The sequence below is a fragment of the Arvicanthis niloticus genome, chromosome 23, assembly GCF_011762505.2.
Source record: "Arvicanthis niloticus isolate mArvNil1 chromosome 23, mArvNil1.pat.X, whole genome shotgun sequence".
In the NCBI taxonomy this organism is placed as follows: Eukaryota; Metazoa; Chordata; class Mammalia; order Rodentia; family Muridae; genus Arvicanthis; species Arvicanthis niloticus.
In genome coordinates, this window is record NC_133430.1 from 5,675,332 (window position 1) to 5,689,789 (window position 14,458).

The 14,458-nt window shown below is 53.4% G+C and overlaps 1 protein-coding gene across 1 annotated transcript; it reads right to left on the minus strand.

The window, feature by feature from the left end:
• Positions 1-10,072: 10,072 nt before the first annotated feature.
• On the minus strand, positions 10,073-13,767 carry Tmem121 (transmembrane protein 121). Its single transcript, XM_076920960.1, has 2 exons — positions 13,659-13,767; positions 10,073-11,612 (listed from the first exon to the last, which is right to left on the minus strand). Exon 2 carries the CDS (start codon positions 11,425-11,427, stop codon positions 10,471-10,473), a length of 957 nt encoding a protein of 318 aa, XP_076777075.1. The 5' UTR covers positions 11,428-11,612; positions 13,659-13,767; the 3' UTR covers positions 10,073-10,470.
• Positions 13,768-14,458: the final 691 nt, after the last annotated feature.

A 14,458-nucleotide genomic window follows, 5' to 3' on the forward strand; every position in this document is an offset into this window, starting at 1 on the left:
GTTACCCTTCACCTTGGAGAAGGACTTTCATCCACAGACCAACTTCACTCTTCATCCCCGTGTCTGGAACATCACCAGAGCTGAGATGTATACAGGGAGGGGAAGCCACTGGGACTGCTTACTGTACCTGCCACAAAGTGGCAGTAGAGACTAAGGCAAGAAAGACATTCGATGCCAGATAAGGCAACATAACCGGTTGGAGCCATGTTTACTCTCTGGTTGGTGGTTTAGTCCCTGGGAGCTCTGGGGTGCCTAACCCCTCCATTGGGGTCCTCATGATCAGTCCGATGGTTGGCTGCTAGCATCCGCATCTGTACTGGTCAGGCTCTGGCAGAGCCTCTCAGGGAACAGCCATACCAGACTCCTGTCAGCAAGCACTTCCTGGCATCAGCAACAATGTCTGGGTTTGGTCTGCAGATGGGATGAATCCCTGCCTTATCTGGCACCAATGAGGGGGGAGGTCCTTGGTCCTGTGGAGACTGGATGCCACGATGTAGGGGAATGCTAGGGTGGTGAAGTGGGAGAGTAGAAGCAGTGAGGAGGGGGATGGGATAGGGAGTTTGTGGAGAGGAAACCGGGAAGGGGAATAACATTTGAAATGTAAATAAATAAAATAATAAATAAACAGATAGATAGATAGATAGATAGATAGATAGATAGATAGATAAAAAGACATTTGAATAAGAGGACTAAGCAAGCCAGGCGGTGGTGGCGCACGCCTTTAGTCCCAGCACTTGGGAGGCAGAGGCAGGCGGATTTCTGAGTTCGAGGCCAGCCTGGTCTACAGAGTTAGTTCCAGGAGAGCCAGGGCTACACAGAGAAACCCTGTCTCAAAAAAAAAAAAAAAAAAAAAAAAGACTAAGCAAGTCCTTGCCACAACTCCTCTGGCCTCAGCTGGGATGAAACCTGGTGTTCCTAAGGAACAGTGACTGCACAGGGCCAAGTCTAGCCTCCCTCGTGTCACAAGCCAGGAGAGGGGCTCCCCGTCCTCCTGCGTGTTGGGTGCAGACGTGCATGAAGAAGTGTGAGGGGAAATCTCCTCACGGCAGCAAACTGAAGCTAACATGATCTGTCAGCCTGAGGAACAACAGCCTAAGGGTCAGTGAGTCTACTAAGCGGGCGATGGATGAGGTGGTACAGGTGCCTCCTGAATGTGCCTCCAAGACGGCGGCGGCGATGCTGGAAACAGCCTGACACAGGGTCTGGGAGGAAGGCCTGAGGGCAGTGTTCAGATCGTGAGCCCACGGCAGGGCTGAGAGTTCTGCCACGTGGCTTGCCCTCACCTCCTGCCCTATGGAAGGGAAATGTGCGAGGCCCCGGCTTCCACCTGGACTGTGGAAGACCTGGACCCCGGCAGACCTGGACTGTGAGTCTCAGAACTGTGACCTGGCAGTGTCTGTATCTGTAATTACCTACACAAACCCTGTCCAAACCTGAGCCTATCAACATTCTGTCATGAAGGGTTAGGGGCTCGGAAAGCCCCACTCCTTCCTGAGTATCTACAGGCCATGACCGCTGAGAAGGAAGACACATTGGTGGAGATGTCGGTATAGGTAAAGTGCGCATGCGCACTCTCTCTGGTACCCATCCCTCACAGGTACTCCAGCAAGCAGCTCCAGTGAAACGTATCCCCCAACCCGGCAAAAAGTCATGAAGAGTAGAAGAGGGGCTAGCTGAGAAAAGGAAGGTGACCAGTGGGAGTGAGGAGAGGACAAGAGAGGATAATGAAGACGAATATAATCAAAGGACCCATTAATGAACGAATAAATAATGAATAATGAAACCCATTGTTACGCATATAGTTAAAATATGCTAATAAAAAACTTCTTTTAAAAAAATTTGTTGTCCTCAAAAAATTCAATGGTGACTTACAAAGGAATTTTTTTTTTTTTTTTTTTGTCAAAATAAAACTGCATTTCTCAAACTGACACTGAACGTACCCTGGGAAAGGCCGCCAACCAATAGCCGTGGAGAGGGAGGCAGACGGGAGGACAAATGGAGACAGCACAAAAATCTGAGGTAAAAATAGCCTCGGCTACATCAGAACTCACAGTAAGTGCATGCGAATTAAGTTTGTCTTTTCAACAGAGCTTTTCCATGGGGAATTTAAATAGCCCACATCCAAACCAAGCCACAGAGCGTCCTCGGCTCAGGTGAAGTAGTGGACGTTCACTGTCGCAGTTCTGAAGGCTGGAAGCCCAAGGTCTGACTGCTCGACCTCAGGTTGACGGGTGAGCAGTTACCTGCTCCCTGTGTCTCATCTCCAAAGCTAGTCCCCACCCCCAAACACAGCAGTGCTGGATCAGGGCTGGCCTTCAGTGAAGGAACACTGGACTAGAATGTTCAAACAGGACTGTTCACACTGGGAAAAATATATAGAGAGAAATGACATAAGTAAAGTTGAAAGGTATTTTACCACACGATGTGTTGGGGGGGTTGGCTTAGTGACCTAGTGTCCTGGTTAGATTATTTTATTTTATTTTATTTTATTTTATTTTATTTTATTTTACTTTACTTTATTTTATTGTATTGTATTTTTTGTCAACGTGACTGACACAAGCTGGGATTACCTAGAGAAAGTGGAACTTCAGTTGAGACAATATCTCTGTAAGATTCCTTGTGGACAAATCTGTCTGGCATTTTCTTGATTAATGATTGAGGTGAAATGTCTCAGCTCACTGTGGGTGGTGCCACCCCCCAGGGAAAGTGATCCTGGGTACTATAAGAAAGCAAGTCAGTAAGCAGTATTCCACGGTGGTTTCTGTTTAGCTCCTGCCATGAGTTCCTGCCCTGACTTCCCTCAGTGATGGAGTGTGGTCTAAGAGCGGTAAGATAAAATAAAGCCTTTCTTCCTTAAAGTTGCTCATGGTATTTTATTACAGCAACAGAAACCTTTGATTTGCCTCATGTTGGTTTGAAACAGGGTCTTACTGGATAGCCTAGAGTTGGAATTGTAAGCATATGCCACTATCCTGACCGAGGTGATAGATTTGGGTTGGTTGGTTGGTTGGTTGGTTGGTTGGTTGGTTGGTTGAGACAAGCTCTCATTATATAGCCCTGGCTGGACTGGAATTTACCATGTAGAGTGGGCTGGCCTCAATCCACAGAGATCCTCCTGCCTCTGCCTCTTGAATGTTTCGATTGCAGGCATGTGCCACCACACTGGCACCTGATAGATTTTTAATTGGTGCTCAGAATAAAATATACAAAATGCCACAATGTGGAGACTCTTAATAAGACACATGGTTAAAAAAAAAAGTAAAACTAAAAAACAAATAGACATTTCATGAATACATATTCAATAAAAGTATCCAAGCATCGTGGCACATGTCTGAAATTCTACATCAGGAGGTAGATGTGGAAGGATTGCTGCAAGTTTCAGTCCAGCCAAAGAGATAAAGGGAGACTCTGTCTCCCCAAAAAATTCTAAATTAAAAATTAGTAAGTAAAATTGTAGAGAAAGAATACATATATATATATAGAGAGAGAAAGAATATATATATGTGCCGGGCAGTGGTGGCACACGCCTTTAATCCCAGGGAAGGGGGGGACGACAACACTCTAATCCCAGCACTCTGGAGGCAGAGACAAGCAGATCTCTGGGTTTGAGGCCAGCCTGACCTACAGCGAGAGTTACAGGAGAGTCAAAGTTACACAGAGAAACCCTGTCTGGAGAAACAAACGACAAACAAAAACAGCAACAAATCCATTTAAAGAAAAGAAAATTATGGCCAGAATACAGAAAGGGTTCCTTCAAACCCCTACCCCCCCACAAAAAAAAAAAAAACTGGAGTATAAAAACAGAATTGGAAAGGGCAGAAAAGGGACATTCACAAAAATAAGAGCGCCACTCAGCCTACAAATGGTCAGGCAGAGGCTGATGGATCCAGACTGCAGAGCCTGGCTGGCAGCCACTGCTCTGACCCTGCCAAGGCCAGGCATGAGTGAGGACCCAAGCGCTGGATGCCCAAACCACTAACAACACAAGACAAGGTGAGGCTGAAGAGACCTAATTAGCCTGTGTTTCCAGAGGCTGGCCAATGACCCCAGGATGGCCCCTTTCTTTGCTACACCTGGTTACAAGGCACCCAAAAGGTAAACCCCTTCCCTGCATGTAACAAGTGTCTACATTCTGGAGCGCATGTATTCTGTTTTGACTCTGAAACATCCTGCAAAGATTCATGTGGAAAAGTTTGGTTGGCATTGATAGGCTTTGGAAAATGACTGACTTCTGAGAGCTCCAACCTTGTAGATAAAAGATTTTATAACTCGATAAAATTGTTAGAAGTGGCCGGGCAGTGTGGCGCACACTAATCCCAGCACTTGGGAAGCAGAGGCAGGCAGATTTCCAGCCTGTAGTCCAGCCTGGTCTACAGAGGGAGTTCCAGGACAACCTGGGCTACACAGAGAAACCCTGTCTTGAAACCCCCCTTCCCCCCCAAAAAAAATTGTTAGAAGTGGTAGACACTGAGAGGTGGAGCCTATTTGAAGGAAGTAGGTCTGAGGGGTGGAGCCAAATGAAGAAGTAGGTTTGGAAGGTGGAGCCTATTTGGAGGAAGTAGGTCTTTAAAGAGATCTCTCACACACACCTTTCTGAATGCCGTGAGTAGCTTCCTCCACCACACACTTTAGCTGTCATAACACCGTCTTCCCTCAGGCCCAAAACAATGGAGCCAGCTACAGTCTGAAAGCTCTGAACCTCTGAGACAAAATAAATCTTTTCTGCTTTAAGCTGTAAAGGAAACCTGCTTAACACAGGAGAGTGAGCCTGTGTCTAAAGCCAGTCTCCAAGCGTCCCCCAAAGGCCGTTTCCAGCCTCTTTGGCCCTCTCTCTGGCTATGACCTGAGGGAGCAGCTAAAAGCAGAACTCATAACAAGGAAGATGAAATAGGAGAAACTTGGGTTCCAACAACCGGAGAAGTGGCAGCCTGGATCACCCGCCCAGAGTTACGACGAAGAGAAACGAAGTCCACGCTGGCTGACGCACGAATTCTCTCCATGTCTGTTTCTGCTGCAGTCACAACATGCTGCGAGCTGAGGAACTAGTCAGCAACAAAAATGTTCCTCTCGTGTTTCCAAAAGCTGGAGGTCCAAGGTCGTGTTGGCAGCAAGCTCTGCACCGTGAGAGTTGCTCTCTGCAGCCAAGATGCCTGCCGCATCCTCCCGCTGGGTCATCACAGGAGAGCAATGGCGGACTCCCCACGGTAGAGCCCTATCAACTAGGTTGCTTTGGGATTTCAGAAGGACACAGATTGTCAAGCCATAGAGCTACTCTGAGTTTTCTATCCTAGTGGGAAGTTATGTGCCTTGGCTGAGCCAACCATGCCAAATCCAGCTCAGGTAACAACAGAGGCCACTCAAATCAACCTGACTCCAGAGGTGAGTCTCAAGAAAACTGGAGTCTTATCACCTGGAAACAAAGGCTTCTGGGCCCTTTTGCTGGCTGATTTTATGTCAACTTGACACATGCTAAAGTCATCTGAGAGAGGGGAACTTCAATTAGGAAAATGCCTCTGTAAGATCGGGCTGTATGCAAGCCTCTAGGGCATTTTCTTAATTAGTGATTGATGGGGGAAGCCCCCGCCCATCGTGGTCCTGGGTTCTATAAGAAAGCAGGCTGAGCAAGCCATGAGGAGCGAACCAGTAAGAAGCTCCCTCCCCTCCGTGGCCTCTGCAACAGCACCTGGCTCCAGATTCCTGCCCTGATTTGAGTTCCTGTCAGGAATTCCTTCACTGATGAACAGAGAGGAGGAAGTGTAAGCCTAATAAACCCTTTCCTCCTCCCCAAGTTGCTTTAGTCGTGGTGTTTATCACAGCAATGGTCGGTTACCCTGTCTAAGACAGCCCTATAGTCAGTCCTGACTAGACATCCTCAGGGTCTAGCCTCTACCTCCTGCAGCACAATCCTGCCGGCAGAGAATTCCCACGGACCTATAGGTGTGGCACACACCCGCCCCACACACCGAGCCACAGCCATGAGTTCTTCTTGCCCACCTCTGGTTGAGGAGCCCTTTGCATTTCAAGGGTGCAGTTACTCACGTCCTACCGTCCTACCTACCGTGAGGGTAGTCTCCTCCACCCCTTGCTTCCTCCTGGGCCCTAAGAGGGATGGTGACTCATCTAAAAGACAACAGAGAGGACAGCTTTTCTGAGGGCCACTGGCTGGTGTCTCTCACACTTTCTTTCCTCAGAGGAATCGGATCACAGGGAGTTTCACCTGTTAAGGTAAGCGGGCTTGATTTTGAGGAATTCGGGTTTCGTTGTTTTGGGGCCATTTTTTCTACAACAAATGTGAGTGTGCTTTGGAGCGGAAGGTGGAGGGTCACAGACTTTCCCCTGTGGTGGGATCAGACCTGCAAAGGCACTCCGTCCCTGTGCCAACGTCACTCCAGAACAGTATCCACATAAGAAAAGATAGAATGGGCATTCCTAAGTGTCCCTCCCTCCTCAGAAGCCCTAGCTTGGGACCCAAGACCTCATCTAGCTCCTAGGACAGCCCCTTGTGGTGCGGTCATGCTTGGCCATGTCTGGGATTTGATTTTGAGAACCTGCCTCAGTGTCAAGGTGCCAGAGAAAACACTCACTCCTGGACCCAAGATGCAGTATTGCCCCTGCCCAGCAAGCAGCACATCACGGCCTGAGCGTAGTGTTCCCTCCTGCCCACAGGGAGACAGCGAGGGCCAGCAAGGGGCTGCCAACACAACTCAGCAGAGCCCACCTCCTCCGACTGTGGATAGTGTGGCATCAACACTGAGATCTCGGCGGTCTGCCCGGGGCTGGGCACACCACAGCAGACAGCAGTCCTTGCTACCACCACCCCTTATCAAAGCCCGACTAGAGGAAGATGGAGTTTAGGGCCCTAATGCTTGCAGCCCGCTCACCTGGACCAGAAAAGGGCTAAGATTAGGGTTATTCTATGGCTTTGCCAAAAGGAGAAAACACCAGCCTACCCTTGGGGGGGGGGGGAGGATGCTGAAGTTGTAGTTCAGTTGGCACAGTGCATGCCTACCATGCATGAAACCTGGGTTTCACACAGCAGTTTTTTTTTTTAAAGGGTGGCGGCCACAGTGCCCATGCCTATAATCCCAGCTCTGGGAAGGATCAGGAGTTCAAGGCTGCCATCCTCAGCCACTCAGTGGATTCAAGGACAGCCTAGGGTCCATGAGATCCTATCTCAGTAAACAACCGAACAGACAAACTGTCCAAGTCAGGAAGGTGACACCTGTATTCTCAGCTAATCAGAAGGACTGAGACAGGAACAGCACTTGAGCCCAGGAGTTTGGAGCCAATCTGTGTGACAATATGAGACCCTCATCTCAAAAACTAACAGTTGAGAAAGGTGAGAGATTTCAGTGAAGACCCCAGTAGTATTCCCGGCATTGGATTTGTGGGTGTTGAGCACCCAGAGGCTAGGTTCCAGGACCACAGACCTGTCTGGACCCTGGTTAAGATCTCAGATCATGGCAAGGTCAAGCTCCCTACAGTAATGGGACCATCTACCAGGATGGAAAAAATCAGCACACAGTAGGCCCCTCTCTGGGACATGGGCATAGGTGGTCAGCACACAGTAGGCCCCTCTCTGGGACATGGGCACAGGTGGTCAGCACACAGTAGGTCCCTCTCTGGGACATGGGCACAGGTGGCTAGTGTATCCAGACAGGGGCTTCTCTGATCCTTCAGTGAGCCCTTGCCACATAAACTGGAAACGTGGCGTCACACTGGAGGAGAAGCTGGAGAGGGTGGCTATGTTCCTGATGACATCAGAGGTGGGTCGACTCTTTGAAGGGGCACAGCACATGGGGATAGCCCTGGCCCCAGCCCTGCTGTCCAGTTCTCTTCCTCCACTCCCACAGATGGTCTGAAGAGCTGGCTGCTGGTGCTGTCGTGACATCCTGACTCTTTACCCCGAGTCTCGGGAGCATTCCTCTCCTCAGCCACACGGGCATCTCCAGCACATCCCCGCCACTGCCCAGCCACCACTCCCGCCCCTTCTTGGGCCTCCTCTGCTGGTTGGTCCACCCATCTAAAGCACTCTGAGGGCTTAGCCTTTGACATGTTATATCTTATGCTGTGTACAATCTCAGAATCCTCTTCTGAGACAGACACAAAATCCATCTCAGGATCCTCACAGCGAGCATGCCTTGACAGGCCATTCCTCTGAGGTCTAGAGCCCAGGAAGAATTCCCCATACCATTTTACCTCACAGGGAGTGCCCCACCCCCACCCCACCCCCGAGTCCACTCACCATCCACCTCCCTGCCTTTTGACACTCATCTGACTTACCCAACACCTCACCTGAGGTACTCACTGGGGGTCTCTATGACCACAGCTATCCTCCAGCCTCACACGGTAACCTTTCTTGGTGTTAACCACATGACCCACCACTCACAGCCCTGGGACGCTTGCTGTTTAGGGCTCAAGTCCAATTCCTTTCCATGTCCCAAGGACCAGCTCTGCCCAGTGCTGGTCCCACGTGCTCATCATACCCAGTCCTCTTAAGGATTTTAGGTCACGGTCAGCAGCCTAGCCCCAGGATTTATGAAGCAGGAATGAATTATGACCCCTAGGTCCCTTCTCTGCCATATCTGGGCAAACAGGCCAGTTCAAGAAGTTAGGGAAGGATGCAGCTAGATAAATCTGACCCTTTAGCCAATGGGACCACGGAGACAAGAGACCGGCATGGTAGCATGTCCCTGGCTTAAGCAAGAGAAGGGCACAGGCAACAGCCCAGCACTGCAAGTTAGAACTCATCCCTTGGGCCTCATCTACTGTGCTCCCACCCAACACTGCACAGAACCTGGGTCTGCCTACTAGCTAAGGGATTCCTGGAAGCGGCCCCGTATGTACATCACAGGGTCACTGCCCTGTATACCATAGGCCTCCACTCTCTAAGGCCTGTCGATGGATTGCAGTGTCTTGTGAGTGTGGGACCCAAAGCCAAGGCTCTCGGGGTGCTTGTCAGGCACTGCAGAGGATGTTGTCAGACGTGGAGACAAAGCCCAGAATGGAAGGCAGAGAGGCATTGCCATACTCCACCAGGTCAGGAGTCTAGCAATGGGTAGCCTCTGTACCCATGGAGAGAATGGTCTCCAAGGACAGCTGCTTACAAAACGGGGGACTCGAAGTCCAGACTCAACGAAGCAGCTCTCTGGGTAGAGAAGGGAGTGGTCAGTGCATCCAGAGGTGGGCACAGGAACAGAGCTATCCTACTGTGCACAGCTGGTTCTGCACCCCTCTACAGCCAGTGATAGACTGGACAGCAAACCCTTGCTCTGGATTACAGGCTGTGGATCCCTGCTTCAGGGAAGATGAATATAAGGGTCTGGCAATGCAGTGAACTATGGCCTGGCAGGCCAGAGGTCTGCATGGCACTGCAGATGCCAAGTCAGGAATCTATGTAACCATCACACCTCACAGGTAAGGCTCCTCAAACAGCCTCATAAAGGCCCCCTCCCCAGAGGCCACAGAGAGACACTCCAAGGCCTGGTGAATTCAGTCACCACAGATGCAGGGGAGAGGTCAGGGAGGAATCACCTGCAGACAGACTTCAAGGCCTCTGCGTTGGGCCAGGGCACTGCGGGACTGGTCAGTGTCTGGGGCAGGGCCAGGCTGGGTGACATAAGGCCAGATTGCTCTTCTGGCTGAGGCTGCAGCTTCAACTTGGGAACAAAGTTGGCACCTGACCCACTGGGCACCGACAGTCATGAGCCCGAGTCCCCCACAGGCAAAGCAAGTTTGCACAGGAAGGAGATGGAGGTGCAGGACATTTCTGAACCTGAGTTGGGAAGGGCAGGGACTCGAGGCCTGGGAGGCTGTGGGGAGGTGGAATGGGAGGAGGAGGAAGTCAAGATACCACAGCAGATTCTGTGGGAACAGTCACAGTGAGGTGGGAGAAAAGAGGGTGTCTCTGACACGGGGCCACAATGGACCACCTGGAGAAGAGACCCCAGAAATATCTGTTTGCTCCAGAAGTACCTGGCTGCCCCATGGCCACCAGCACTCACTCACCAGTCCTTGCCACTCTAGCCAGCCATTAGGCACGGGACTCATGAGACAGGAAGAATAGCCAGGCTTCAGGTACAAAACTGTAAACACAAGTCTTTAAAATGACAGAGGCCTCCTTGGCCCTAAACTCTGAGCCAGAGGCCCCTACCATAGGTCCAGATCTCCTGGAACACTGCCCCCCCTTCCCACCCTGGCAGCCCAGCATCAGGCAGGGGTTGAGCCATCTCCACTCATGACCAGGCCTCACCAGCTGCCCTGTGCATCGAGGTGAGCTAGTGGAGTGGAGGCTGAGGGTCCGTGGTCCGAGAGATTCCTGAGATGAAGAAGCCGACGTGGCCCCAGGCACCCCCAGGCACTGCACAGGGATTCACAACACCTGTCCCTAAGGGGAGCCTGCCCCCATCCCATCCCATGCAAACCGCGCGCAGCTAGTCCAGCGTCTGTGCGGCCCGCGGTTGGGGGCTGTCACGTGTCCAGCACATCACGCGTGGGTGAGGGCCCGTGGGGGCGCACTGGTGGGCCATGCAGTGGTGGTGGAGGCGGCACCGAGTTGCGCTGGGAAGGCGGTGGTTGCAGCTCAAGTGCAAGCGCAGGTGGTGGAAAATCGCGAACCTGGCGACGGTACTCAAGGAACGTGCAGGCCTTGGTGGCCAGTGCCACCACGTTCTTGCCTACGAAGATGGCCGAGACTCGGCTATCGCGGAAGAGTGCCATGTTGGCGGCACGAGCCAGCACAGCCACCACATTGACAGTGGCGAGGCTGAGCACCGGGTACAGCATCATCTTCTGCGGTGCGATGTGCTCCCCTTGCATGCTGACCTCACTGAGCGCTACGCAGGGCAGCACCAAGAGCAGCATATAGCAATAGAAGAAGGTGAGACCTTCGGCCCACAGTGGCAACCCAGTGCGTGGCGGCTCCCAGAGGTTGGCCTGCATGTCCAGCAGATCCAGCAGATCTAAAGCCACCCAGAAGAGGCGGCCCCGCAGGTCCTCGCGCTTTCGGAAGGTGCGCACGTATTCCATGCGGTCTAGTGCCACAAGCAACAGGAACAGGCCCGGCACGCACACAGACAGCAGCAGTGTCAATGCCTTGCGAGCCACTGGGTCGGCCGCGCCGCGCCGCGCCGCCTTGTAGTTCTGAAAGATGAAATAGAGCTTGATCTCCAGCACGAAGATATAGAGGAACCAGAGGATCATAGCGTAGCCGCGCTTGGCCGTGCGAACCTCGGCACCCACCCACACGGCCACATAGCGCAGCACCAGCAGGAAGCACACGTCGCCTACCAACACAATTATGCACACGCCAATCTTGCGCGGGCCCTGGTTCTGCTCCACCAGGTATGCGTCCATGACGGCCATACTGCCCATGATCACCAGCGTGGTCAGGCACACGTGGCGCCGGTCTGGAGGAGGCAGCACCATGGTCAGCGGCCCGGGCTCGGCCCTGGCGCGCGCGGTCCCAACGTGAAGCGGGACGAGGTCCTGCTGTGTCCCAAAGAGCAGCGGGCCCCGATGCTCAGCCCTCCGGCATGGCGCGGCGCAGCGGGGCGTGGGGCTTGTCCACTTGCCGGGAGAGCGCTGCTGCTCCCGGCCGGCGAGCTCGGAACCTGGAAAAGACCAAAGACAAGTCTGATTGTGGTGTCGAGTGGCACCGAGGCTGGTAGGGCGCACGGCAGCCTTCCCAAGCCTGGCTGTTTCCTGCGCATGGTGCTGTCCCCACGCCGGGTGCGGGAGGCCTCCTTGGACGCACGCACGCGCCGCTGCCTGCACCGGAGACCCGGAGACCCTGAAGTGGGCCTCCAGAGGGCGCTGCGGCCCCACTTGAGGGACCGATCTCATTCCCGCCACCGCCTGGAAGGAAATGGAACGGAAGTGGTTTCTCCTCGCCGCCACTCGCATTCTAAATGCCCTGGTGATTTGTCGCGGCTGGACCCACACCTCCCTCTCTCCTAGCTCTGACAGCCTAAACCACAATGCCCGGACTGGCAGCTTTGGGCCGCTTCTTTAGAGGTACAGGGCATCTTCTTCTGGTGTTGCGCTGAACTAGGCGCACAAGGAGAACTGAAGACCCAGGTCCCACCCTGGGGACAAGGCACTGAGCAAGTTTTCCGATCCTAGATGGACAATCATTCATATCCTGATATATCCATCCTCCAAGTCCCTCGTGCCTATGACTGACTGCCTTGCACCACCAGCTCTTTCTTGTATCCACATGTCAATCTCTCCCCTTCCTGAGGCTGTCTAAGGCAAAACAGGCTATTCTCTTCCCTGACCCACCATTGCTAGCCATCGCCCTGGAGAAGTGTTTTCCTCCTGACCACACCTCCTGATACACACTCTCTCCTAGCACACTTGCACTTTCAGCTCCTCTGATCGTCGGCTTCGGATACGGAAGCTCCCTCCACCTTCAGGGCCAACCTCAGGAAAGGCTTCAGCAGGGTTTAGTCTCTTTTCATGTTCCTGGCACTGGCTGTCATGTCTGTGGTACTCAGATGTGACGGCCAGATTGTGAGTCCTGATATCTGAGCTTTTTCACACCACCCAGCCCAAAGCCACTTCCAATCAAGGCCTCTCCTCTCCTCTCCCCTCCAAAGCACCTGGCACGAGGACTCTGTTTACTGTCCTGTCTAGACAAAGACATAAAATTTATTGTCACCCATAATGGTGATGTATTCAACCTGCTCTTGGTGACACCACAGTAACCCTCAAACTCCATCTCAGCTTCTGGCCCCTCCATTCACCCCTGGGGTTCTCACAGAACTCCAATAAGGTTTTTTAGGAGTCACCTGCCCACAGTAGGGCTTCAAGGGTCCAACACACTCTTGCTTGTCAGGTACACCCATTTTCATTCCCCCTGGTGGGTACTCCTCTCCCAGGACGCACAGGCTGGACCCACCCCTGCCCACCTGAAACTCCATTGGCTACAGCCGAACACTGAGAATTTCCTTCCTCTTAGCAATTGTCCAGGCCGAATAGCCTGCTGCTGACCAACCCATTCCATCATCTGCACACCATCGCTCCCATGCTCAGTCACTGTCAAATGCCAAATGTCACGAGCCAACTGGTAATGGGACAGACCCCAACCGCTAAGAGAGGAGTGCCCGGCCTTCAGGAAGCCAGAACCCAAGCCTTATGTCCCCTCCCCCACACTCTGCCCTAGCCATGTTCCCATGTTCCCCCTGCCCTGGGTCTCCCACGCCAGGCCCAAATGTCCATCCCTATCGACCCTGCCCACCGTTCAAACCTCACACAGAGATTCAGGGCCTCCAAGCCCTAAAATGCTTGCCTCTCCCTCACGCTTTGCAAGATACCCTCTTGGCATCTCCAAAGGAGAGGCTGAGGCGAAGAAGGGTCCTCTCCTCCTCTACCCCTTTAAGGAAGGTCTAATGGCTCCCAGCAGGTTGCGTTTCAGTTTGTCTTTTCCCACTAAAGGTTTCCCCAGTGGGGTCTGGGCCTGGTCCCGCCGCCATGCAGCTGCCCCTGCCCATCCCACGGCCTGCAGCCTGGGGGCGGGAATAGTACAGGCCCGCTGGCAGTCGCTGCCGCTGCCGCCGCCGCCGCCGCCGCCGCCGCCGCCTACCGTCCGGCTCTGCCGACCCGCTCGGCTCAGCCACCCGCCTCCTGCTGTCCCGCCGTTAGCATCCCGCGCTTACCCGGCCGGCCAGATGCAGCGCGCCGGCCGGCCCCGCCGAGCCTCCGCGCCGGGCCCAGGCGCTCCGTGCAGCGCTCCGCCCCTCCGCCGCGGGCACCGCCTCCGGCCGAGGCCCCGCCCCGCGCCCCCAGGACGCCGGGACCCCAGCCAAGAGAGGACCCAGGTCCTAAGGCTGTTGCGTAGCACGGGTTGCCATGGCGACAGATCTGCGCGCTCAGGACAGGTGGCACTAGGTGCCAGACAACCTGGCATCCACACCAGACCCTGTGATCTGTCCACTTGGCCTCACACACAGGAGAAAAAAAAAAAAAAAAAAAAAACGTCAAAGAGTTCTCATCAGTCCTCCTCACACCATGAAATGGCTCTGGCTCTGTATGTAGCTCTCCAAGCTCAGACCCTGACCGCCACTAAAGTGATTCTGCTTTCCTGCTTCAAGCAGACCTCTGGACCCAGACCCGCGGAGGAGGCCGGACATAGGGGCGGGGCTAAGTACCCCACTAGCCGCAGTTATACCTCCCGGCCAGGCCTCAGCAGTGGCTCGCAGGGACACACACATAAGGGCCTAGATCCTAACAGTAGAGTTCTATGCCCTGTGGGGAAAATCCAGCTGTGAGGCTTTCAGTCGGTACCAGAACAGCCAACCGGGAGTGCATCAAAGAGGACTAACAAGGCTCCAGGTTGAGACTTCTCTCCAGGTCGACTTCACTAAGCGACCCATTCCTAACCTGCCATCCCAATAGCAGGGCTGCCCAGTCGCCAGAGGACAACAGGGAGGCTTCCTGATTGTCTACGCTTCTTCCC